The sequence below is a fragment of the Pogoniulus pusillus genome, chromosome 26, assembly GCF_015220805.1.
Source record: "Pogoniulus pusillus isolate bPogPus1 chromosome 26, bPogPus1.pri, whole genome shotgun sequence".
In the NCBI taxonomy this organism is placed as follows: Eukaryota; Metazoa; Chordata; class Aves; order Piciformes; family Lybiidae; genus Pogoniulus; species Pogoniulus pusillus.
In genome coordinates, this window is record NC_087289.1 from 16,280,629 (window position 1) to 16,306,996 (window position 26,368).

General features: G+C 46.1%; 1 protein-coding gene across 6 annotated transcripts in view; it reads right to left on the reverse strand.

Moving 5' to 3' along the window:
• Positions 1-611: 611 nt before the first annotated feature.
• DGKD (diacylglycerol kinase delta) overlaps positions 612-26,368 on the reverse strand; it is a 69,364-nt gene continuing 43,607 nt past the window's right edge. For 4 of the 6 annotated variants that reach the window (XM_064165281.1, XM_064165285.1, XM_064165284.1 and 1 more), the window contains 20 exons: positions 26,054-26,193; positions 25,270-25,354; positions 23,911-24,005; positions 23,712-23,811; positions 23,285-23,558; positions 20,259-20,420; positions 19,564-19,692; positions 18,521-18,617; positions 16,911-17,021; positions 16,105-16,201; positions 14,404-14,511; positions 13,735-13,848; positions 13,199-13,333; positions 9,737-9,888; positions 8,880-8,991; positions 8,632-8,724; positions 7,904-8,023; positions 7,444-7,561; positions 4,918-5,001; positions 612-2,857 (listed from right to left, as the gene is read on the reverse strand). In XM_064165281.1, the coding sequence (XP_064021351.1) occupies positions 2,571-2,857; positions 4,918-5,001; positions 7,444-7,561; positions 7,904-8,023; positions 8,632-8,724; positions 8,880-8,991; positions 9,737-9,888; positions 13,199-13,333; positions 13,735-13,848; positions 14,404-14,511; positions 16,105-16,201; positions 16,911-17,021; positions 18,521-18,617; positions 19,564-19,692; positions 20,259-20,420; positions 23,285-23,558; positions 23,712-23,811; positions 23,911-24,005; positions 25,270-25,354; positions 26,054-26,193 (2,613 nt within the window). In that variant the 3' untranslated portion in view covers positions 612-2,570. Of the gene's footprint in view, positions 2,858-3,261; positions 5,002-6,086; positions 6,218-7,443; positions 7,562-7,903; positions 8,024-8,631; positions 8,725-8,879; positions 8,992-9,736; positions 9,889-13,198; positions 13,334-13,734; positions 13,849-14,403; positions 14,512-16,104; positions 16,202-16,910; positions 17,022-18,520; positions 18,618-19,563; positions 19,693-20,258; positions 20,421-23,284; positions 23,559-23,711; positions 23,812-23,910; positions 24,006-25,269; positions 25,355-26,053; positions 26,194-26,368 lie in introns of those variants that run through there. The other 2 variants (XM_064165282.1, XM_064165283.1) reach the window with 2 other exon arrangements.

Sequence of the window (26,368 nt, forward strand, 5' to 3'; positions counted from 1 at the left end):
GCTGGCCAGAGCCCCATCCAGCCTTGGGGGGGATTCAGATGTGACAAACTCCCTTCATAGCTCTCGTTCTGATGTATGGCCACGATGTAAAACTGTAACATAAGCTCTCTTTTGATAATGCAGACAAAAAAATACAGAGTAAGACTGACCTTTTTTTTCCCTCTACATAACACAATCAGTTATGACATAGAGTTGTAGCCACAGACAGCAGAAAACCTGAGATCTGGCAGGAAGAAGAGGTGCAGCAAGGGGAGTTCTGTCCTGCAGGTCTCTTGCTTTGAAGGAACCCATCTTCCCAGCTGCTCTGTGCCTCCCTTTGCATCTAAATAACTCAAGTCACCCAAAACTCTTTTGCCCTTTAAACAGACAGCCACAAAAAAAAACCAACCACACACCCATTTCATTACACAGAAGAAAACCTTACACAGTTACTTAAGCCAACAGTTCAGCTCCAAAGACAGATAGAAGCCTACCAACCAACATCACAGGCAGTGAGCTCCACCAGAGAGCAGCTCTATGGTGCTTTGAATGATGGACAACAATCACATTTACCATTTTGCTCCCCTGTAAGAAACAGCTCTGAACTTCTGATGCAATTCAGCATAAAGCCATTTTACCACAGCACAGGTTTTTATTAGCTGGTTTCCACCAGATAGGAGATGGCCACTGTGGCCCTCAGACACATGAAATCAGTAACAGAGAATCTTTACTGGAAGCTCAGAAACATGTTTACTTTATATACAAGATAAACTTATTTACACCAATCAACAGTAAACTATGTACAAAATAAACAATACAAGAGACATTTCCATGGTAATCACTGTATAAATTAACACAATAAATAGGAGGGAAGTAGGTCCCATTCTTAAGGCACAAAACCTTCTTCCCAAGACTGCACAGGGATTCACTTGCTCCCCTATGCTTTTTACAGGATCACAGGAACGGCGGGGAGACCCCTGAGGAACAACGGTTGGTGGATGATGGGATGATGATACAGACATGCACTCACTGCTGATGGCTGTAGAAAAAAAACACCCTTTTTTTTTTTTTACACCTTCCTTTTTTTCTTTTTCTCCTTTTTTCTTTTCCTCCTTTTTTTCTTTTTCTCCTTTTTTTCTTTTTCTCCTGTTTTTACAGTACACACATCTTAAGATACAAAATATTTTGTGTAAACAGTCTTTGTTAAAATCACAGAGAGAGTATGCACATCTTTAAATAATACTAAAACAACAAAGAAAGCTTTTTTATCATTTGGGTGCAGAAATGTTCCCAGGACTGGCATTGAAGGGCCTTGGCAGAGCCGGAGGCTCCTGGGTGCCTGGCAAGGCCAGCACCTGAGCACTGAGCAGCACAGCTCCCCTCTGCTGCAGGCCAACAGCTGGCTCCGGCTGCAGCGGGGACCTGTGCTCTCAGCACTGAGACTGCACCAGCCAAGGCAGGAGGACTGCATTAGAGTCAACAGCCCTCCTGATGGGGACCCAGGCAGAGCAGGGCACTGCTAACAGCTGCCTCATAGGCCAAACCTCCTTCCAGTCTCCACTGTATGCAATCCCACTAAGCCGTAAGGCAGAGCATGCTATTCCCAACAAACTGCCATGAGATCTCCGAGGCGGCGCCAGAATGTGAGGTAACACTCACTGAAACCTCCTCTGAGCAGAGAAAGCTGCATGGCCAAATCACTGCAGACACTGCCCCAGCATCAGTGCCAAGGGTGAGGGATGAAGAACAGAAGGGGCCACACAGCTTCCACGCAATAGCATTTTCCTAAGAGACTAAATGTGCGGCAAGTGCAGTTCTAGCTTCTCTTCAAGCTGCTGTTTCACCTGAGACTGCAGGAGAGTCTCTCTTTTTTTTTTCTCTCTTTTTCTTTTTTTTTTCTGTAAATGAAGCAGCAGATTTTTTTTACTGTTTCATTGTCTTGAGTTTCTCTCCCACAAAAACTTATCAGATGCCAGAGAGGAACTCAGAGTAATGTGGCTAGAAGTTCAGCTCCCTACTCTGCAGATGGCTCTCACAAATTGTCCTCATCTGCAAAGTCACAAAATCTCTGCAACAGGAATCTGCATTATTCCCAGTGAGACATCTACAGCTACAAGCCTTTCATTAGATATGAACCTTAATATGTATTCAAAGGCACTCAGGTTGAATGTGGATCTCATTTTTCAGGTCTTAAAAGAAGGCAGAACTCCCTCCCTGCCTCAGGTAAGCAACAGACAGGAATATGCTGGCTACGAAGCCTCTGATAAAATGTGCATGCACACAAAAAGGATCTGAGCCCTTCAACATCATAAAAGTAAAGGAATGAAGTCTGGTCTGTGCAGGCATCATCACTCAGAGCAGATGGCCAATGGCTATCAGGCTCTGCACACACGACACAAATTAAGGAATGTGTCTCTATAAGCTCTTTGGATTCCTGTTACTTTGAGCAGGAAGAGTAGAGGGGAACTGTTTCTCCTGAAGCAAGAATTTAATACCCCAGGAATTACACAAGCAAGACCAGTGCATATTGTCTGTGCATCTTTAACCATGAGGATGCCTGGAGAAACTTCACGGCAAGAACAGCTTCTTCATCACGTACACGAACAAACACAGATCTCACCTCTTCTCCAGAGATACCACCTGCCTTGTGCTCCCTGCAGTGCTCTCCTGGGCAGCCACACAAATGTGCTAACCATGCACACTCCTGGGGACAGGCAGCAGGCTGTCACATTACTGTCACCAGCAAGGATGGTTAGGAGCTCACTCTTCACTGTCATGCAGATGCTGGCCTGTGCCTCAACAAATAAGTGGGAAAATGCAATGTGTCTGTAATTCTTACACATTTGATGCCTCAGGAATTCCATGCAGTAAGGGAAGGCTGTACAGACAAAAAGAGAATATGGCTATGGAGGTTACTGACAATGCACAGAAACAAATTCAGAGCAAAGCTGAACACACTTCTGGCTCGGTCCCCACTGTATTTACACCAGATACTTTGCTAGCTGGATCAAGCACATTGAGTCTTCTGTCCTCATGACTCTCCCTGTCACTTGCTAGGCTGAGATGAATCATGTGGGTAAATGACAAGTAGTTAAAAATGGATAGGGAGAACCAGAATAATCCTTTCTGAAACCTTAAAGAATGTAATGGAGTTTGGCCAGCATGAAATCAGCCCATAACCTTTTGAAGCTGGCAAGTTTGTACAGAAAGTAACTTGACTGCCTGTTGCAGGACTAGAGAGCTGATGCTGATTCCATAATAACCTCACAAACAACAAAGGAGAAAGATGTCCTCAGGAAATTATCTTTCATGCCACTGTGTCTGTGGATGTTTTACTGTCTGTAGCCATAGCCAGACAGGTGCCACGCTGTAATAATCATAAAAAAGTCCAAAACATATAAAACCCAACAGATCTGTTAAAAAGTCCTGCTATTTCTCTGGCTTTACAGCACTCACTGTTCCTTCATTCCCTTCACAGTGAGAAACACAGCAATGTAACTATGTGTGCTGGTCTTCGGGCTTTAACAGTCCACTCAACAGGGGTCAGGCAGCACAGTGGAAATTTGAAGGCCACCTAGGAACTCTGATTCAGAGGCACTAAGTTTTCCATGCTCTACTGATGATAGTACCAAAGGCAATTTACCATTGTACTCCAGTTCTCACTCTGATGCTCATCCACTCAGTAATAATCCTCCTTCTCTCAGGAGCCCTGATGTTTGACAGCACATGATATGTCTCTCAGGGGTACAACCCACAAAGACTGAGCCTAATCTTTTGGTATCCACCCTGGTGTGGAGGAGCAAAGCAGCAAAGAGAGAGAAGCAAGCTGAAAAAGCCACAACCAAGACTGGTGAAAAGATGCAACTACTATGGACACAATTACATCCTCTGTGGCAGAAACAGTTTTCTGCACTGCAAGCTGAAGGGAAAAAAACCCAGCTCTGCTGTTTGTGACTAGAAAGGTGGCACTAAGCGGACAGGAAGCTGCTCAGGCCATTGCCAGTCATACTGCTCCCCTCACCGTGATGGGGAGTAAATTGTTCTATCTCACTCTATTACAATTCTCACACAGCCCCAACGGGCAGTTAGCATTCCTATCTCTTTCATCTGGTCTTCTGAAGATGACTTCAGAGAGGAGACTGCCAGAGCTGACATCCTGTAATCTGGCTCTCCAGATCTATGTCTTCTCTTACTGACAGGAATTTTGGAACAATTGTTTGTGATGCCTAAAAACTTAAAGGTACCACTGCAACGGGCTGAAGAGGAGAGTCAGGCCCAGTAGAAGACCTCACAAGCTGGTGTGAACTGCTGTTTGAACTGCATGCATTGTTTGTTGCAAGGCATGCATGAGTGAAAAATCACTGGGTCTTCATCAGCAAGAGGTCTGTACTGCTTTTGAATATGACACAAATTGCATGCAACCACAGTGTATTAAGAAAGGGATTAGTAAGCCACAAGGACAAGCTTTAGCCCACTTAAATGTTCTAAGATACATGTGTGACACACAGGTAAGCAGGAAAGTTTTGGGTTTGAAAAAACTGCCAGATGCTCCTGAACTAAGACTGGCCAATATATCTTTTGCCCTGAATAATTCTACTGTGATTAAGTTATCCAGTAAAGGTAGCTGTGTTGCTTTTCTCAAGAGTCCTGCACTGTCACTGGAACCAGAACTTCCCATGTCAGAGGACACGGTTCTTCAAACAGCAAGCGAGTTCTCTTCTGGGAGGCTCTGCCTGACCGCAGATAAGGTGCCTCTTGACTGGATGCAGCAGTACCCCACAGGAAAAGAAGGTAGCACCATGCTTGGTTGATATGAGCTCTGAACAGTTACAGTATGGCTGTTCAGTAGAGACAGTTGTGAGCACATCTGCTCTGTGAGGTGACTGCTGTGCAGTTAGGGAGAATGGTACACACAAGCAGTGAAAACGGAGGCTAAACCTCGCTGGCAGGAGTATTCCGGCTCAGCTCCTTGATCCCGTGCAGTATCCTCTTCATGTGACCCACCTTGGTCACACCCAGGTCCTGGAGGAAAGGAGAAAACATCTTACCTTATGCCAAAAGCAAGGGGGAAATTCCAGGTGCCAAGCAATGGTTACAAATTAGTCAGCCAGTTACACAAAGAGAAGGAAACCAATCAGAAAGATTACAAGCCTCATGGTTACATATGGGACCTCAAACCATACGTCAGAAAGCTGTCAGAGCACGAGACACAGATCAGGAACAGAGCAATGGAGAGAAACAACTGCAAGACCATTATCTTGAAACACAAATTGCTTTGACTGTTACAGGCCAAAGCAAGAGAACAGGAAGAGCACACAGACCTCAGTGACCTAAGCTCATAGCCAATACATGCAGAAATAACTACCTAGCCACAGCAAACAGATGTATGGGCACTTGGGTACCATGCAATGGAAGGCATGCCACAGCTGGATGGCATGCACAGGAATCAGCTACAGCCCACAGCAGACCCCAGAACAGGAAGATAGTCAAAATCACAAATGAAGGTCCAAGGGGCCTTCGACAAATGCCATGCACTACTTTGCAACACAGTATTTGTCTGCTCTGTGCACATCACCAGAATGATGGCACAAGCCTCTCGCACCACCACTGTGCAATGTGGTTACTAAAAGCACCATTTGAAAAGATTCTCTCCACCTAGAAGCCTCCATCAAAGACCAGGAACATTTATTTTTCTCTGGTAACAAAGAAGTGTGATGAGCTATTTGTCCAGTCACTACAGCATTAGAAGCAAATTTTCCCAATCATGCCACGCTCTGCAAAGTAGGTACAGCAGCTGAGAAGTTGACAACTTCCATTCCATCGTTAAAACCAAACACTGTCTGAAATCTATGTGCTGAACCACACTGCATCTCCAGGAAGCAGTGGCAGAATTGGACAGCTGGTCCTTCAACTAGCTGTTCCACCCCCATGCTCTTAAAAACCAGGTGACCTGAAACGGTGGGAGAATGAAATAAGGCCACATTGAACCCGTCCATGCTGCCAAGGCATACGGAAGGAGCAGCGGGCAGACCACTTCCAAGCACATTCAGCACAGAAGGCCATACAGATGCAGCTGGCTATTTCTCATGAGCTGATCATGAAAGTACCTTGAGGTCCCTCCGTTCGAGGTGCAGGAGCTCAGAGCCCCGGACGTCATGTCGGATGAAGATATCCTTATACTCACAAAGACTGAGATGCTCAAGCCACGCCGCAACCTCCTCCGTTCCCCAGAGATGAACTGTTAGAGACGGAAAAGCAGGAGTGCATTGAGTACCCAGAATCCCAGAAGACAGTAAGAGATGAGGACACCACCAGCACTCAGTGGCAGAGAAGGAGGGCAAGCAGTGCCACTGCCTCAAACCCAAGGGCAGGGCAAAGATGGCAGCACAACATGCAGCCGCAAACACAGGAGGTAGGGCAATGAAAGATAGGAGTTCCCTTACGCAGAGGCTATCTGTGGCAAAGCCAGGAGGAAGTGCACCTTTGTTTTGGGAGGATTGGATATGTTTGGTAAAGTTTACCTCCATGTTTAAGATGAGTAAGTTCATTGTCAATTCTCTGCTTACAAAACAACAGTGTCCTGAAGCATCAAGCACAATCATTTTGCTATTGTGTGCAAGCATTTGTGCTAAGTAAACAAAACTGCAACCTCTGTCCCCCCAGTCTGAGGTAGAGAGGAAGAGTTTAGCCTTCCACCTTGCTGCACAGCCTCTAAATAAGAGAATACTAAAATCCCCGAGTTTGGGGAGGTAATGAATGAGCACCAGCCTGTCAGACAGAAGGAGACTGCACCCACAACTCCATGGCAAAGGACAGGACCCAGAACAGGTAGTACTTCTGAATTTTAGAAGGAAGTCTTCATAAGGAAAGTATAAACCAAAAATCAACTGCCCCAATTGGAGAGGAATCAGAGAGGAAGTGTTCTGCATGGCAATTTATTGATTCCTGGTCAGTTTTCATTTACTGACTGGTAGGATTAAAGGTCAGGGTGCACTTGTGATTGCGATGCTGATCCCCAACCATGAAACTTGATTAAAGCCTGAGGGTGAATCAATGAGAAAAACATCATTAACCATATCACAGAGAATTAGCAGTGAAAAGCCTGGAGTTAGGCGGACTTGGGCCCCACAGTCACTTTGATACCTAAAATGCCAAAATCCTCAGATTCACTTCACAAAGCACCCCTAAAATATCCCTGGAAATGTCTGCATGTAGGCAGGATTCTTCAGAGGGTACCTCCTGTGTCTGTGCAGGAATATTTGAATGGTACTAGGGGACCATGACTTAGACTGGAGCAATAAAGCTGTTTTGCCACGTGAAAATGACAGATCAGACCTCCAAGAGCAGGCAGGCGTACGTGAAACAGAAGAAGGAGAGAACACAAAAGGAAATGGATGGAGGCCAGCTAGTGGTGTGACCACGCTGATACCACAAAGAGACACAGCGAGCGAGCAGACTTGGTACCCGGCAGTCCCATGCTGCTATGGGTCTCCTTGTTTTTGTTGTTCTTCTCCTTTTTAAACTTAGTCACCAGCCGGAATTTGCCACTGCGGCTGCGTTTGGAGTAATCCAGCATCTGGTTCTGTAGGGCCAAAAGAAGGGAAAAAACAGGCAAACAGTCATAAATTGATTGGAATGTCCCAAGAGTAACAAGTACTGTCAAGCTCAGCTCCATGACCTTGTAAGAGAGGCAAAAAGAACTCTAACCTCATTCTGATCAAGACTGGAAAGGAAATAGAGAAAGCTGATGCCATTCACACAAGAGACCATAGCAGGATATGATTTCCTTTAGCCCCAGGGAGTCAAGTTTCCTTCTTAATGATTTTTTTATCACATCAGTCATATTCTCACAGGAAGTCAAACACTCACAGCCAACTCCTGAAAAAGAGAACAGCTAGAGAAGTACAGTGCTGGTCCTCCTCACCTCTTCATCACAGGGCTCCATAAGTTGCCACAGCCAAGGGATGTCTGCCAGTTTCCTCAGCTGGAGGTCCATGTCTGCCAGGGCTGCTTGGAGCTGCTCCTTCTGTGGAGGATCTAATTGCTGGATCAGAAATGGAAGCAAAGCAGAGTTGAAAGCCATATGGTGAAACACAGAGTCAGGCCTTTGACTCAAAATTCCTAGCCAACAAAGCAGTTCCTCCTTTTAAAAGGAAGCACACAGCAGGCACTGGCCAGACATGGCCAAGTTAGCTATCTTCATCTTTTCTGAGCTCCAAGCCCCACACAAGCTAGGTTGAGTGCTCATCATGTCCATGTAGGAACACCATAGAATCACAGAATGGTAGGGGGTCAGAAGGGATCTCTGGAGATCATCTAGTCCAACTTCCCTACTAGAGACTGTTCACATAGAGCAGGTTGCACAGCATCAAATCCTGACAGGTTTGGAAAGCCTCCCAAGAGGAAGACTCCAAAACTATTCTAGACAGTCTGATTCAGTGCTCTGGCACCCTCAAAGTAAAGAATTTTCTGCTTAAGTTCAAGTGAAACTTGCTGTGTTCTAGTTTGTACACCATCCTAATCCCTGGATGATGTTAAAACTACCTTGTTACACAAAGAATAAAAAGACCAGCAGAATGTTGTTTGTGAAGGCAACAGCAGAGAGGAGAGAAAGTGAAAGGCTGCTTTACTCCTGGGCTTTGAGCTTCTTACCAGTGCCATCTTGCCTGCCAGCAGGAGCTCTGTCTCGTTGTGCAGGGCTTTGACATTATTCACCATCTCCACAACAAGGCTGCAGTTCAGACCCTGCAGGGAGGCAATTCATGCACAAATTAAGCCTGGAAATGCAGAGGTATGAGAAGTCAGAAGGAAGAAACAAGGCCCACTTTTGGTCAATCAGCAAGGAAAACCAAGAGCTATGGAATGAGGATGAGATGGGATATGCTAAGTGAGTGAAGTACCTCTGTAGACTTGGATTTAGCGTAGACCTTGTCCATAGACTTAGAGCTGGCATTGACAGCATGGGCAAGCTCCTGCTCCATATCCTGATAGGACTGGGCTATTTCCCGAATGCTAAAGAGGAAATCAGAGATTGGATCAGCATATGCTCAAAGCAGGAAACCTTTTCTGACTGGGGATCTCCTTTGAAGACCCATCTGAGTGACATTAGCAGGGAGGGGAACGGTCTCTGGCAAAGCATGGCAGTTCTCCCTGCTGCAGTGAACATGCAGAGGCAGAGCAAGGCAGACTTCACACACACAACTCCAGCTGCATATCAAATTCTGCACGTAAGTTGGGATCAACCTGAAATACAAGCCATATGCTTCAGGATGGCCATGGTGATGTGAAAGGTAGCTGCACATATGGCAACCGATGTCTCTCTGCGACTTCTCTCTTGGAAGCTCAGACCAAGGAGCTAAATGCTCCACTAATGAACAGAGGGGCATACAGTGACTTCTTTTTGAACTTTGCTGGGCATCAGAGCTACCAGAAGCCAACCTGTCACCTGAATCCCTAGAGGTCTTTGTTTCATTTCTGATAAAACCCACTGTTATTCAAAGATAATGGGTTATTTCAGGATTAAAGAATCCATGCTTGCTCATGGAAGTAACATTTTTCCATCCGAATGACCTAAGTTTATCCAACTTCAATCCTTGTGCAGCTGAGACAATGCAGAATGAATGATGCTACCCCCAGTGTCACAGAGCAGCACTGCAAAAGATAAGAGCGAACAGAAACATCTCCAAGGACAGGGAATATGACAAAACTTTAGGCACCCACGGAGGGTTCCATTTACCAAAAGCAAATTGAGTCCCACCTGTGGATCAGAGCACCTGCAGCTTGACCAAACTGATTGATCTGGGTGGATTCTTCTTCAGACATGATCTCAGGTTGCAGGGAGAAAGAGGAGGGTCGGGACAACTCACACTTCTGTTTGTCCTCCCAGGACTTCAGGGTGCTCTCAAAAGCCTAAAAACACAGCAATCAAACTGTAAGAAATACTATGAAGCTCCTATAAAAACAAAGGCTGTGCTTATGCCTCTAAAACCTGTAGAACACTACAGGACCCAGTTGTTCAGCTGCTTATAACTTTGCTAATCATATGTATGGGATGAAGTCTTCCATGCCATCACCCCATGCCTGGGGGCCTGGGGTGATGAAAAGCTCAACAGGAGCCTGCAGTGTGAGTGCAGCCCAGACAGCAACCCTGTGCTGGGCTGCAGCAAGAGCAGTGTGGCCAGCAGGGCATGGGAGGGGATTCTGCCCCTTGGCTCTGCTCTCATCAGACCCCATCTAGAGTCCTGTGTGCAGTTCTGGAGCCCCCAGCACAAGAAGGACATGGAACTGTTGGAGTGAGTCCAGAGGAGGCCACAAAGATGCTCAGAGGGCTGCAGCAGCTCTGCTATGAGGACAGGCTACAAGAGCTGGGGCTCTGCAGCCTGGAGAAGAGAAGGCTTCAAGGAGACCTTATAGTGGCCTTCCAGCATCTGAAGGGGGCTACAGGAAGGTTGGGGAGGGACTGTTTACAAGATCTTGTAATGAGAGGATGAGGAGCAATGGGTTTAAACTGGCAGAGGGGAGATTTAGATGAAACATCCCAAATTACATTTGAAAAAGGGAGTCACACAGATGAAGAGAGGACCACACTTATCTACTGCATGGGACAAACTTGCTCTGTGAAGGGAGGAGTGTTCAATGATGATTAAAAGCAGAGCAGAAAAAATAAGGATAAATCCATGGTCAAGACAAAAGCTGAATGTTACTCTGCAAAACTGGAAATCTTCCTCAGCAGCAACTCCATGCCTGCAAAGCTGAATTTGCAGACAAGGAGCAGTGGGATGGCCAGTCACAGCCATGGCCCAAGACACAGTATGCTCACTGGAGCCTTGCCTGGCCTCTCTACCTCCTGTGTTCCACTCTACCTTTGCCATCATCCCCATGTAATAGGTTGCCTCTCCTTTTCTCTCTACCACCTTTACAGCAGGAACCCTGTTCTGCCTTGCTTTCTATGCTATCTGCTCCAGTTACTCTCCCTCCAAGTCTCAGTGTGACTTTGCAGAAGCTCTCCTACCTCCCAGGAAACACTGTGCACACTATTCCAGCCTCCTACTCTCCACAGTATTTGCAACAAAGGATGACAGGACAAGAGGTAATGGCGTTAATCTAAAAGAGGGTAGATTTAGACTAGATATAAGGAGTAAAGTTTTTACAATGAGAGTGGTGAAACACTGGAACAGGTTGCCCAGAGAGACTGAAGACTCCTGGAAACATTCAAGGTCAAGTTGGATACAGATCTGAGATACAGTTAGAGATGTCCCCACTCACTGCAGGGGGAGTGGGCCAGATGAGCTTTCAAAGGTCCTTTAAAATCACTCTACAACTCAATGATTGATATGCACTGTTCTCTCCCAGTTCAAGTGGTCTTGGGTATTGCCCTGTCCTGCCGTGACAAGGGCACTCTGTGCCCACCTTTCCTTTCTTTTCATGTCCTGGCAGATAACATGCCTCAGGCCTCTGTCTGGCTGCTTTCTCTTTTTCCTCTTCTTTGTTCTCTCCTTTCTTGTTATTCAGCAGGTTGAATCTTTTGCAGAGGACTTCCATTTACTCTGGAAGCTGGGTAAAGATGCATTGTGCTGCAAAGTGTTAAAAGCTGCTCTCAACTGAACTCTTCATTCAGGGACACTGCCAGAGCTGGGAGGAACCATAAAGCCTGTTTGTGCCCTAACAAGGCCTTTATCCTTTCCTTTGGCTTACCACCACTCAGTAACAGTCAAAAGGCAAGGTGGCTTCCTTATGTGCTGGTGCTCATCAGATATGTTTGAAAATGATGAGATGATATAGACACACTGCTGAAGAAGGTGTAAGGCAGTGCTTTTCTTGGTCAGTGAGGTATGAGCCATATGTTGAATAATAATGATGTGCTAGTTTGAGCCTAGCTGGAATGTTTTGGTGAGAAAAACTAGATTATAGGCTGTGGAAGTGTATAGGGTTAACACTCCAGGGGGGGCGTAACCCTGAACCTGACCCTAGGGGTCTTGGCCCCTCCCCAAGGGTGGGCCACACTCCAGGTGATGGTTAGCCCACTCCCCCCACTTCCTGTGGTATAAAAGAAAGAGGAGCTTCCTGTCTCTTCCTCTTTTCTTCACTCCTTCTAGACACACACCGCATACCAGCACACCACGTGGCAGCCACAGGCAGAGACACCATCACATTGCTCGGGTTGTATCCATCCCTTGTTGTATTTTGCTGTTTTCCCTTCCTTATCCTTTGTAAACTCCTCTACCTCCAATACCTTTTCTAAGTTATTGTTAAACTTTTCCTTTTCAACTTCCAAATCAAGTGAGATTGATTTATTTGGGTGTGCTCACCTCTCTCTTTCTCCCTATCTTTGGGAAAAGGAGGGGGAAGAGGGGAGGGCATTCTATAAATTCTATAAATTGTCATTGGGTCTATTAAATTTATTAGAGTCTCTGGGAACTTGCATTTGAACCCAAGACAGGAAGGAAAACAAGGCTGATGTCTACCTCACTCATTGGCTTGCTGAGATGTATAAGAATAAGAATCAAAACATAGATAACACACTTGGCATTTCTGCTGGGGAACTGGCTGAGCTGCATCTCTCTCTAGCCTCTTTGACTAATCCACTTTGCTTCCTAACCCCCTGGCTGAACCTCCATTCTTCCTTGGGACTGAGGTAAGGTTGAGAGGGGTAGAGGGAAGGTGAAAGGGTCCCCCCTCCTGGGGACTCAGGTTTCTGGGAGGGCTGTTGTGTTCCTGTATTACCTTTTACCTTGTCTATTTCTGTCTATAACTGTATATACTGTAACTATCTGCTTGTATGTTCTGCTAAGCTGTAAATATAAGCTTCATTCAATTTCCAGAGCTGGCTGAGTATAGTCTGGGTGATTTCTAAAGTGTGGGGGGGCAGGGAACACCCAAACCATCACAAATGAGAAATTAAAATACTCAACAGCTGAATCCAGACAACTCACAGCACTCAGTGAGGCAAGCATCCTGTGGGAAAAACAGCGTGTAACCACGTTAAGAAATGCTGTCACAAGGCACTCAGAAGAGGAAGCAAAATGAGCTTGCAAAAATGACCTTATTCATGTGATTTCCCAAATGGTGGATGCAAGTCTCACCATGTTCAGTGTCAAACGTTGTATGGTGTGCAGCAAAACATGATGCTTACATTCACATTGTTCAGTGCCATGCTTTCCAGGACTACGTGACCCCAGATGCTGTGTGTACTACCCTGTGTGCATCAGGCTGCTCTTACCCTGTCTCGGGTGAGGGTTTGTGCCCTGTTCTTATGAACAATCCAAATGTAACCTGGAGGTTGGATCCAGGCCTCTCCATCCACTTGCACAGGAACTCCTTCTTCGCCAAGGATTGCTATCTTCACCGTCCGGCACTGCAAGAAGAGACTGCATCAAAACAGCTCTACAATGGTGGTTTCCCAAAAAGCATGAGACATTCTCTTTCTTTCCAAAGTACTTCAGCAGTTACTGCAGCTCTGGTGGTACTAGAGGGACTTGTGCCTTTTGGTGTTACTAGAGGGACATGTGCCTGAGAGGCAGGCCACATCTCACCCTTATGTAACAGGGACCATTTGCTGCATCTTTGGACTAATCAATGTTTGAGTTGCTGGTCAAAATGCAAGCTAGCAAACAATTCCATGCTCAAATTGCTCCTGGATATATTACTTTTATTCCTGTGGACCAGAGCAAACACAAAGGAGGGCACAAAGGAGGGCAAGCCCATCACAATCTAGAGCTAGAGAAGGCAGGAAGAGCTCACAAAAGCAATCAATACCTGTGCAATCCGGTGATGCTGCAGGTTGATCACCCGGGACACTGCCATCTGCATGCTACCAAACACTGCTACCACTTCCAAAATCTTGTCATCAAAGGAGGGGGCTGTAAATGTCTGGTCAGATACAAGGGAGAGAGAATTCAGCTGACACACAGCTGTTAAAGAGGTTTCCTTTATCTCTTACTAGTGCAGATCTGGGAGCGGCTTTTAGTTGTGTTGTCTAATCTGTATGAAATGAACAAGAGAAGGTGAAGATCTGCAGAGAGGAAGAAGGGAGGTAAAGAAGCCCATGTATTGCCTTGTGCTTCCAATGGCAGCTACAGGACAATTCAAACACAAAGGACACAGGCCATGTCTCTGACTGGATCTAACCTCTTTGTCTTAAAGAGGCTTTACTTTGCAGGAAAGTCTGAGGGAGAAGGCCAATTTAAAGCACTTCCTCCAAGTCCAAATGCTCAAGACAGCATCTGTATTTTTTTTTTAAATCACTAGAGACTGCTTGGGTACAAAGCTGCTGAAGACTGGACTTAGTATCCCATCCACTTCATAGGGAAAGTTCATGCAGACAGGCCCCCTGACCTCTTCTTCCAAGCACTATTCTCGGGCCACGGCTTCAAAAGCAGCAGCAAGTGAAAACACATTATCCTGGATTGCCTTAGAGATACTCACATCATCTTCCTTTGTTCCTCCCCAGAAGTTGGTGCCTCCTGCATAGCTGGGAATGTTAAGTACAGCAATTCCCTGGAGACTGGGCAAAGGGATTGGCCTCCCATCACACTGCACAGAAAGGAAGGCAACATTAGTCTCAGGAGAGAAGAGAGCCCTTCCTGCCCCAGTATTCCCTCTACGAACAGAAAACAGCCTGCACAGCTTAGCAATCAATTAATTCCATTTTCTAGTTTCTTCTTGACCTAATAGTCCCATTGCATATATCCATTTGTGTCTTAGGAACCACAGCTCCTCTGGCAGAGGGTGGTTTTAGAGGGTTCCTGTTGCTTCTTTTCCCCAAAGAAGAACAGGGAACACCTGGGAGGTTGGTAAAGCCTCTCGGTTTAGTCCCCCAGAAAGGGAAACAAATTCAGAAACATCTACATAGCCTGCTGTGATAGAAGCCTCCTCCTGCAAGCTACCCAGCCCATACAAGAGTGCCTCCTTTCCAGTTTGATGAACATTATAGCTTAAATTAAGAGCTTTCCACTGAACCCACAAACTAAAATGATGTGTTCACAAGAGACCGCACATATAATGTAACAGAGTTCTCTATCTGAATACTGAGTTGGGGGCAGCTAATGCTTCCCAGCAGGACAACACTCCCAGAACAAAAATAGAATAGAATAGAATCAACCAGGTTGGAAGAGACCTCCAAGATCATCCAGTCCAAACTATCACCCAGACCCAGCTAATCAATTAGACGATGGCACCAAGTGCCCATCGAGACTTTTCTGGAACACCTCCAGGGACAGCGACTGCACCACCTCCCTGGGCAGCCCATTCCAATGCCAATCACTCTCTCTGCCAACAACTTCCTCCTAACATACAACCTAGACCTCCCCTGGCACAACTTCAGACTGTGTCCCCTTGTTCTGTTGCTGATTGCCGGGCAGAAGAGATCAATTTCCACCTGGCTACAACCTCCCTACAGGGAGCTTCCTCTTCTCTAGGCTAAATAGAGAGCCCTCTCCTCACAGGGCTGTGCTCCAGGCCCCTCACCAGATTTGTCACCCTCATCTGGACACGTTCCAGTATCTCAACATCTCTCTTGACTTGAGGAGCCCAGAACCGGACACAGTACTCAAGGTGTGGCCTGACCAGTGTTGAGTACAGGGGCAGAAGAACCTCCCTTGTCCTACTGGCCACACTGTTCCTGATCTAAGCCAGGATGCCATTGGCTCTCCTGAAGAAGAAAAGCCACTTTCAGCTAACTCAGGGTGAGATACAGTGTAATTGCTGTTACCAATTGCTGTTCAGGTAGTGACAGGACTTGGGGGAATGGAGCAAAGCTGGAGGTGGGGAGATTCAGACTGCGTGCGAGAAGGAAACTCTTCACCATGAGAGTGGGGAGAGCCTAGAATGGGTTGCCCAGGCAGGTGGCTGTGGCCTCATCTTTGGAGGTGCTTAAGGCCAGGCTGGATGAGGCTGTGGCCAGCCTGCTCTAGGGTAGGGTGTCCCTGGGCATGGCAGGGCGGTTGGAACTAGATTATCCTTGTGGTCCCTCCCAATCCTAACTGATTCTATGGTTCTATGATCAAGCAGGCAAGGGAAAATCTCTCATGTTACCAAGTAGAATGACCACACCAAAGCTAAAACATCTGAAGGAAATGCAAATAGGTCTCCCAGTTTCAAGGACAAAGGGGCAGGAAAAACCCTCACCTCCAGCAAGACTTTCTGCTCCAGGTTTTTGTATGTTCTGTGCAGCAGCTCCTTGGTCCCCAATACTCCATACCACATCATGTTTTTAGTACGACTTCTAAGGGAATAAACCAAGAGAGAAAAACTTAGCATAGGCATTTACCTTTTCACTCAGAAGGAAAAAAACATACCCCACATTGAAATGGTACCTCCTACATCCTGAAAAACAAAGATGTTTTGCTTCCAAAAGGCCCAAGCAATCAAAAAAAGTCATTGCTTGTGCTAGGAAACTACTTCCCTTTAAATGAATAACACACACTGCCAGATTCCCCTGACACAGAACTCATCAATCCCATACACCAGGACATCCACAGCTCAAGTATAGCAAATGTACCAGCCCCAAGCTACACAAAGCATCCTGTAGTTGCCCAGGTATTCAAAAGGCCTAAACCTATGCTTTCTACTAAGTTAGGATCGTGGCTGAAATTAGCCTCTGCGGCATTTAGAGCTGAGCTGAGCTTCTCTCATGGCTAAATAGCAAGCCTAGGAGAACAATCTGTGCATGAGATCACAAAGTAAACAGCACCAATGCACAAAACCCATGCTGACAGACTCAAAGATCTTCTACCAGCCACAGCAGTATAATGGATCAATAATAAATCAGTAATTTATCTCCTCCATCATGATTTTAAACCTTAAAGGACTGACTATGCAGACAAGACTGACAATGCACCTATTTGGTACACCTGTACACAATCAGCTTCAAAACTGGACAGAAATAGAAAGCAGTTTCAATCACTTCTGGCAGTACTCAAAGCCAAACCTACCTGCACTTTTCTGGGTGCTCATCACGTTTATTGTTGAAGTCCAAAGAAATTTTTGCATCCAGTCCAATTCCAAAGTAATTATTCATGACACACTTCTCTGTGTAACATTCCCTGGCAAACAAAAGAACAGATCTCTCGTTTTGAAGTCTACATACCACTTACTACACATCTCACACACTCCTTCTGGCTACCTCCTCATTTTCTTGCACAAAAAGGTGAAGAGGGCTATGAAGATGCTCAGAGGGCTGGAGCATCTCTGCTATGAGGACAGGCTACAAGAGTTGGGGCTCTGCAGCCCGGAAAGGAGAAGGCTTTGAGAAGACCTTACAGTGGCCTTTCAGTATCTGAAGGGGACCTACAGGAAGGCTGGGGAGGGACTATTGACAAGGTCTTGTAATGATAGGACAAGGGGGAATGGGTTTGAACTGGAAGAGGGGAGATTGAAACTAGATGTTAGGAGGAAGTTCTTTACAGTGAGGGTGGTGAGACACTGACACAGGTTGCCCAGGGAAGTTGTGGATGACAGAAGCACAGAATGTGATCAAAGATCGCATTCTGTGCTTCTGTCACCCACAACCTCCCTGGAGGTGTTCAAGGCCAGGTTGGATGAGACCTTCAGCAACCTGTTCTAGTGGGAGGTGTCCCTACCTATGGCAGAGGGTTGGAACTGGATGATCCTTGAGGTCCCTTCCAACCTAAACCATTGAATAATTCTATGATTCTATGAGAATGAAGGCTGCATGCCAGTGTGCTCTGATAAGCACTGCTGGGCACATGAATACGAGGAAGTAGCTATTGATGTGCATGGGTCTCCGGTCTGCAGTTTCTGTCTGCAAGACTTTACAGCCACAATATTTGCAGAGGAACTGTCTCCTTGCCACAGAAACAGACTCAAAGCCTACACTTCTTTTACAGTGGGGTATGATATTCATCATCAGTCTCACAAAATACTAGCGCTGCTGATTGCTTATACAGGGGCAGAGAAACTGACAAATGAGCTACTCATTTCAGGGGCACTTAGCTTCATCAAAAAGAAATTAAAAGTCTACCATTAGATTTTCACTGTTAAACAGCTTAGCTGAAACAGCCTGAGAAAGTCTTCTTGTCAGACTTCTGAATGCCTCCCCTGTTTTAGTCTGTCCATGACCTTTCTTGGGTCTCTACGATGTAACAGTAGTGATCTCCTCAAAAGTCCTTCACTGCCTATAACCGAAGCCAGAGTAATCCTATGGACAAGACTAATCTAGATTTCATTCTCACCTAAAAAATCACTGTATCACAGTATCATCAGGGTTGGAAGAGACCTCACAGATCACCAAGTCCAACCCTTTACCACAGTGTCACTGCAAGTATAAATAGAACCACAGAATCAACCAGGTTGGAAGAGACCTCCAAGATCATCCAGTCCAACCTATCTCCCAGCCCTATCCAGTCAACTAAACCATGGCACTAAGTGCCTCATCCAGTCTTTACCTGAACACCCCAGCATATGAGTTCATGAACATTACTCTGAGTCCATTATTTATCTCTATAAACTACTCTGCTGCTCTGCTTAAGGCCATTTGGAAATGCCCCTTCCCTCCTCACTTCAGCCTCCTGGGCATACTCACAGGTTTTCAGGCTCAGAGTTAAAGGGATCAGCATGAATCAACAATCGGCTGATGACAGAGCTCCCAGGCAAAGAACCTGACATGCCAGCACGGATATCTGTAGGAATATTGACCATGGGGAGGAAAGAATGTGATTAACAGGAAGCAGAAAGCAGGTAACTTCAATCTCAGAACAAGACAAGAGGGCAAAACACATTAACTCTTGTCATTCACCGTGGAAAGAAACCAGCAATAGTGCTTTTGTCCACTCTAGAAGGCTCAGCTCTTTCAATAAAGAGAAGAGTTTCTAGGGCTGCCCACAGGGTTTTTGGCTGACAGGGTATCACCTAAGGCAAGCAGCACAGCTATAGACACCTGGGGTTGGGAAGTAAACTCGTCTTCACTGCAGGAGCTTTTTAGTTCCAGGGTAAGGCATGCAACATTCTTGCCTCAATGAGTAGTGTAGTAGGAAGCTATTCTCCATGTTACTCAAGAATTACTGAGTCCTGCTTCTTAAATTAATTTTGCCAGAGAGAAAGGAAATTATCTGCTTCCAGAAGAAAGAATTTAAACAAATAATTAGGGGGCAGAGGTGAAAAGACAGCACTGTGGTGATAGGGAGAAACTGCTACACAAGACAGGTACATCGGAATTCTGCTGGATCTGGGCACCTCCAGTGACTTCAGCCTTCACATAAAGTGACTGCACTCCCAGTTTATGGCTGCTGTTTTGCAGAAACCTCTCTCTGCAGCATCCTATCAGCCTTCTCAAGGTTACCTTCAGCTCAGCATATCCTTGTAAGTGGCATCTAAATTCTGTCACTGCACAGTGTTCACACAAATCTATGCCTAGGTCTTGGCTACAAACTGGAAACTCTTAGAGCTCCCTCCAAGTCTCCACTCTTGGAAAGTTATGCACAAATGGATTTCTCTCCAAGAAGACCCTTCACAGAGTGACAGCAGGCAGTACAATGTAATGTTTTCATGTGGAAACTGCAGCCTGCCTTGCTGTCACCCATAGTCTAGTTGGCTGCTTCAGTGGGAAGTTGTGGGTGTTACACTTACTTGGGTAGAGGATTTTTGTGTTCAGCATTGGCAAGTTGTCTCGGTTTCCTGTCTGGGCAGGCAGAGATGCAGAGCTGCCCAGTGACAAACTTCCTTTGTTTATTAGCCTTTCACAGGGAGACTTGGAAGCTGTAAAACACAACACAAACATGGCTACTGACAAACATAATGGTGTGATTCAGATCAGCACATAGCAGCACAGTCCAAGCAGCAAGACTGGGTCAGGAATCACTCAACAGCAAAACACTCTAGTCACCGTAAGAGGTCACAGTCTTTAACAAATGACTCACATAATATAGTTATTAAAGTCCTTCCACCCTCTGCCACCTGCAAAGGATGGCAGGGATCTATAGGGAAATGTAATCAAGTAGATGACAAGAAAAATCCCCAAATCATCCCTGTCCAAACACTGAAAGTCATCAGAACCCAGGTCACAGGCTAACGCGCAAGAAAAGTTCTGAATCCTGAGCTCCAAATGCTAAGATAAAGAACCAGCCATCAGAGACACAGCAGAAAGTGGTTTGCATAATGCATGTGGTAGAGCATAGAAAAAAAAGCCTGTCCTCTCAAGAGCAATCATTCAAAGCTTAGAGAAAAACAGAATTTGGAAGGTATACATTACACCTTATCCTCACAACTAACAGAACTGTGATGCACACACCAAGACCTACGTGGTGGTAGCCCCGGGGCAGTACCTTTCCGTTGACTCCTTCCTTTGGACACTCCATAGCTGCTGCTGTGTGAAGACTGTAGGGAGATTTTATCCTCATTCCTCAGCTCCTTGCCCTCTTCAGATGCTGAGAGACTAAGAAGGAAGCCCTCTTGCTCCTGAGTCTGGGCATTCTGTTCATCTACAGCTGTAAGGAAAGAGAAAATGGGTGAGTGCCTCACAGCTCCCCTAGAGAAGAACACCTCCCACTGGTGTAACATAAATACTAGAATGGGACTCACAGGATGTTAGGGGTTGGAAGGGACCCAAAGGAGATCACCAAGTCCAACCCCCCTGCCAGAGCAGGACAATCCTATCTAACACAGATCACAGAGGAACACATCCAGACAGGCCTTGAAAGGCTCCCTAGGAGACTCCACAACCTCTCTGGGCAGCCTGTGCCAGTGCTCTGGGACCCTTACAGTAAAGAAGTTCCCCCTTGTGTTGAGGCAGAACCTCTTGTGCTGCAACTTACACCCATTGCTCCTTGTCCTATCCCAGGCAGCAGTGAGCAGAGCCTGTCCCCCTGCTCCTGGCCAACCCTCAGATACTTAGAAACATTTATCAAATCCCCTCTAAGTCTTCTCTTCTCCAGACTAAACAGCCCCAGGTCCCTCAGCCTCTCCTCATAACCCATGTTCTTCAGTCCCCTCATCATCCTTGTAGCTCTCTGATGGACCCTCTCCAGCAGATCCCTGTCCCTCTTAAACTGGATTCTAAAAGTCCTGATTCCTTAAAGGAAAGAACAAGAGTAACAAAAAACTTTCCTGCATCACTTCTCTCAGTTGAGCTCTGCTCCACATTTTTTGTAACTCAGCTGGCTTAGCCCTCTTTTTCCTTTGTTGAGCTTTTTAGCACTGAGACTCTAAATAGAAATGTGTACAGGTAATCAGGCTTCCTCAGATATAACCTGGGTTACAGGTGATATGCTTCCATTTATTTGCATTTGGATGTTGCCAGAAATTCTTATCAGATCGACAGCAAATGCTGAATTAAATTAATTGTTTCCTTAATCCTTACTGGGGCAACAGGAGAAGCCACTGAAAAAGGCACTTGGACACGTAACACTTAGGAGGAAGAAAACTGCTGGTAAGAACAATACAAAGGAAACCATCAGATCACACACTCTGGAAGAAAAACAGTTTGGAGAAATTGAACAACTACATTTGAAATGTAGCTAGGGTATCTCAAATAGCTGGCATGAATGAATTACACTGTCTAAAGAAGTCAAAACTTCCTTCACATGTAATGGCCAGCTCTCACTCCCCAGCAACCCCTCCCAGAGCACTGCTCTGTGAACAGCCTTCAGCTTATCTACCAGCTCACTGCCTCTGCCTGGGGCTGAGTCCTCTTCTTTCAGTCTCTTCCCCTTCCTTGTGCTGACTCTGCTATTCATGAAAACTATCTACAAGGTAATCCAACCCACAGGCCCAGCAGAAATAGAAACTATTCTTGCTGGATTAAGCAAATTGGTTGGGCTCCAAAAGAACTCCAACAAACATCAAACTGGGAAGAAGCAGCAAAATGGGGTGGCAGAGAAGTCAAGACCACTACTTCACCAGAAAAGGATGTTTGCCCAGCTTCCATCCACTTACAATGGCACCTTCAGGATAGGTTGTACACAACACTGGGGTGCTGGAAATCCAGGTAACAGTGCAATGATCTATAACCTACTAGCTGTTTGTTCAGTGCACATTTAGATGAGCATGGATGTTCCATCTGCAATTTTCAATGCTTTTATCTACAGTAATAAGCTTTCAAGTACTTCTTTTGGCCTAAGTTAAACCACTTAGCTTATTATAGAATCACAGAATGGTTTAGGTTGGAAGGGATCTCAAGGATCATCCAACTCCAACCCCCTGCCATAGGCAGGGACACCTCTCACTAGAACAGGTTACTCAAGGCCTCATCCAACCTGGTCTTGAACACCTCCAGGGAGGGAGCAGCCACAACCTCCCTGGGTAACCTGTGCCAGTGTCTCACCACCCTTGCTGTAAAGAACTTCCTCCTAACTGAGATTGAAACTGATCTAGTTTCAACCTCCCCTCTTCTATTTTAAACCCATTACCCCTCATCCTCTCATTACAAGATCTGGTAAACAGTCCCTCCCCGACCTTCCTGTAGCCCCCTTCAGATACTGGAAGGCCACTATAAGGTCTCCTTGAAGCCTTCTCTTCTCCAGGCTGCAGAGCCCCAGCTCTTGTAGCCTGTCCTCACAGCAGAGCTGCTGCAGCCCTCTGAGCATTTTTGTGGCCTCCTCTGGACTCACTCCAACAGTTCCATGTCCCTCTTGTGCTGGGGGCTCCAGAACTGTACACAGTACTCCAGGTGGGGTCTGATGAGAGCAGAGTAAAGGGGGAGACTAACATCTGGGAGACTGACACCTTCTGAAGGAGACAAAAACTCTGAGCTATAGATGTGAGCAGCTGAAGAGAGAGAAGGGTCAAGATGCGGAGAAGAGGCTCACCTACCTAGAAAGTTAGCATCAGAACAGAACTGATTTGTGTCAGTGTGCAGTATTACAACATCTTCCCAGCCCCAAAGTCAGTGTAAGAATGTTTTGCCCTCTGTGGCAGTTCTACCACTGCAATGTTCCACTGGGCTCTACCACAAAAAGATTTCTAAGACAATTCAAGTTCACATACTCAAAATACTTTCTTCCCAAGTATTTTCAGATCTGTTTAACAGCAAGGCCACACAAGCAGCTGGGCTGACACAGCTGTGGTATGGGTGGGAACAGACAGGAAATGCAAATGAACAGAGTGTGGGAGGGTAGTAACTTCCTAAACCAGCCCTATGGGAGAGACCACACCTTCAACTTCAAACTCATTTAACCTAGTAATGTTTCAAACAGGTGGGCTTAGCAGAGATGATATCCCAACTAAATAGCCAGTCTTCCTGAATGGATCCTCTACCTCAGGGAAGCTGTTGTTAACTTCTCTCTGGAAGAAAAGAGAAGTATACTGCTCATGAGGCTGTAAGAAGTCACAAGCAAGACTTGCCACAGGTTACCTTTTTCTGCATGCTCTATTATCTGGCGTATGGCTTTTTTCAGGCTGTTGGCTCTCAACATGAGCTGTTCTCGGGGCCGGAATATCTGGGGCCGTGCAGTACACGATGAGCCAACCGAGCGGTCGCTGGAAGAATCACAAGCACTGCCTGACCCATCACCATCTTCTGTTTCTTCTGCAATGGTAGGAGGAGGGTTTGGCAGAGATGAAGATGCTTGAGATTCATCATTCAGTGTCTTCAGCAGTGAGTCCAGCTTCTCCTTCAGGACAGAGCACTACAAGGTGAAGAAGAACATTTGAGTGGAACAACAGAACCGGACAGCTTTTTGTTTTAGTGCTTGCTGAACTGTTGCTGTCCTAGTTCTCTGAAAACAGAGCAGTCTGCCAGTTCACAAGTAGAAACCCAAACATTTTTTTCCCAATTTTACCTTTCTGGCCATGACCTCTGATTCTTCTGAGCTTTCTGTTGCCTTTTCATAGGCTTTCCCTACACGAGCCACAAAATCCTTCACTGTCTCACAAAGCACCCTTAAGAAAGAAGATAGTGAAAACAAAGTCATGCAAGGATTGCCTTCAGATTTTCATATTGCAACTTTCATTTACAGTAGTTTGCCTTTAATTACTCACTTGGCTGAGGAGATGACCACTGAGTGTTGGTCAGAAGTCAAAATTTTGGACAAATGAGCAGCCACAGAGTCTTCATAGAAGAGAATCTTCTGCACCTGGTGACAGAAAGGAGCCACTGTGGTGCTGCTTCCCAACATTACCACATATGCTGTGCACCCCTGTCTCCCCAGAGAGTAACTCTTATTCTATGGGTTCTTTTTGCCCTGGAAAAGTACTGCGGTCTAAGGTTCAGTTATTCACTGCCTGAATCTGAGAAGAAACTACTTCTAACCTAGAAATCAGCAGCAGCACAGTTCTTTAAGTCTGTGGTCAGCTGTGGATCCCAAACTGGTTTTTATGACTGCAGCCTTTCATAATTTCAACAATATGATGTCATGACAGCAAATAAAAGTCAGTCATTTCCTGCCTGGCCCATTCATAGAATCATAGAATCAACCAGGTTGGAAGAGACCTCCAAGATCATCCAGTCCAACCTAGCACCCAGCCCTAGCCAGTCAACCAGACCATGGCACTAAGTGCCTCAGCCAGGCTTTGCTTGAACACCTCCAGGGACAGCAACTCCACCACCTCCCTGGGCAGCCCATTCCAATGCCAATCACTCTCTCTGACAACAACTTCCTCCTAACATCCAGCCTAGACCTTCCCCGGCACAACTTGAGACTGTGTCCCCTTGTTCTATTGCTGGGTGCTTGGCAGAAGAGACCAACCCCACCTGGCTACAGCCTCCCTTCAGGTAGTTGTAGACAGCAATGACGTCACCCCTGAGTCTCCTCTTCTGCAGGCTGCACACCCCCAGCTCCCTCAGTCTCTCCTCAGAGGGTTTGTGTTCCAGGCCCCTCACCAGCTTTGCTGCCCTTCTCTGGACACCTTCCAGCACCTCAACATCTCTCTTGAATTGAGGGGCCCAGAACTGGACACAGTACTCAAGGTGTGGCCTGACCAGTGCTGAGTACAGGGGCAGAAGAACCTCCCTTGTGCTACTGGCCACACTGTTCCTGATGCAGGCCAAGATGCCATTGGCTCTCTTGGCCACCTGGGCACACTGCTGGCTCATCTTCAGCTACTATCTACCAGTACCCCCAGGTCCCTTTCCTCTTGGCTGCTTTCCAGCCACTCAGTCCCCAGCCTGTAGTGCTGCTTGGGGTTGTTGTGGCCAAAGCATCTTCTGATTCCTCATTAGGGTTGCTGACTCTGGTAAGTGAATACTTCACTGATTTAAAGTCCCTAGATCTTTGGAGCTCCTGCTATACTCAAGTCATGGCTCAGGCCTTCTCCACTTGAGCTCAATCACTGCCTCCTATCATATTTGTTCTCAGGTTGTTGCTCCCAGTCCCCTGTCCTCTGCATCTTAAGAGATACCTCAGAATCTTCACTGAAATCTTCAGTGACCGTGGAAGTGGAAGCTTGTCGAGGGAGTTTCGTTTCATACACCATGATGCTCCACCTGTTGAAAAGGAGGTATCATAGTCGTCACTACAAGGCAGAGGAGTTCCTTCTTTATCCAGAGGTTGTACAGGTTAGAATCTCAAAGCAGAACAAACTGCACATTGGCAGGGGCACGACTGATGAAAGGAAGCCACAGAACTAGAGAGGGGCTGAACTGGGAGAAGAGGAAAGGATGACACAATGAACAAGCATCCTACAGCACAAGGAATTTCCCTGTACTTTATCCTTCTCTACAGAAATCCCATGGGCATTACTTGATTCAATGTAACAGATGTCAAGAACAAACTCTAAGGGTGAGGAACATTTAAAAATGCACAAAGATAAGTAGGTATTTCAATACTGGAGGTCAAAAAGTGCATCTGCATTCCGCTTTCTGTTCAAAGTCAAATTCAAGATAAATTTGTTCACATTTACCAGGAAAAGAATTATCTTTTTTAAAATGTCATGACTGTAGAGCTGACAAATTCAACTGACAAGACCTCTGGAACACAACAGAAGACACTGGAGACAAGGCAATTCCACTCCTTACTATTCTTCAGCAGTGACACAGAAAGCCAGACTGTGTATCATTGCTAAAGGGTGGCAAAGGATTACTGAAGTCCAGCAGCTGGGCAGAATCAAGAACCACCCAGTTGTCCTGAAAAGGTATTTTCACACAATGCTTGAGTAGGGGAAGATGTTACTGATGGTTACTTACCTGTCCAGCATCTTTGTACTGGCTCTCTCCAGCTTCTCCAGGATCTGGGGGAGCTGGGTATCATCATCACAAGCAGACCCCCAGCCTAACACACGGGCAAGGTCATTCCCTGTTCCCAAGGGCAGCACTCCCAGCTGGCACTGTATTAGAGAAAAGGAAACCAAAACTGCAATTCAAATGGGAATATGCAAGTCACAAACAGCCACAAATAACATGACTGATTCCTTACACAGTCATTGAAAATCAGCTAATCCTGGGGTGAGGAGAAAGTATTTGGATGGGCACTATAGCCAAAAGTGCATTTAAGTAAGGAAA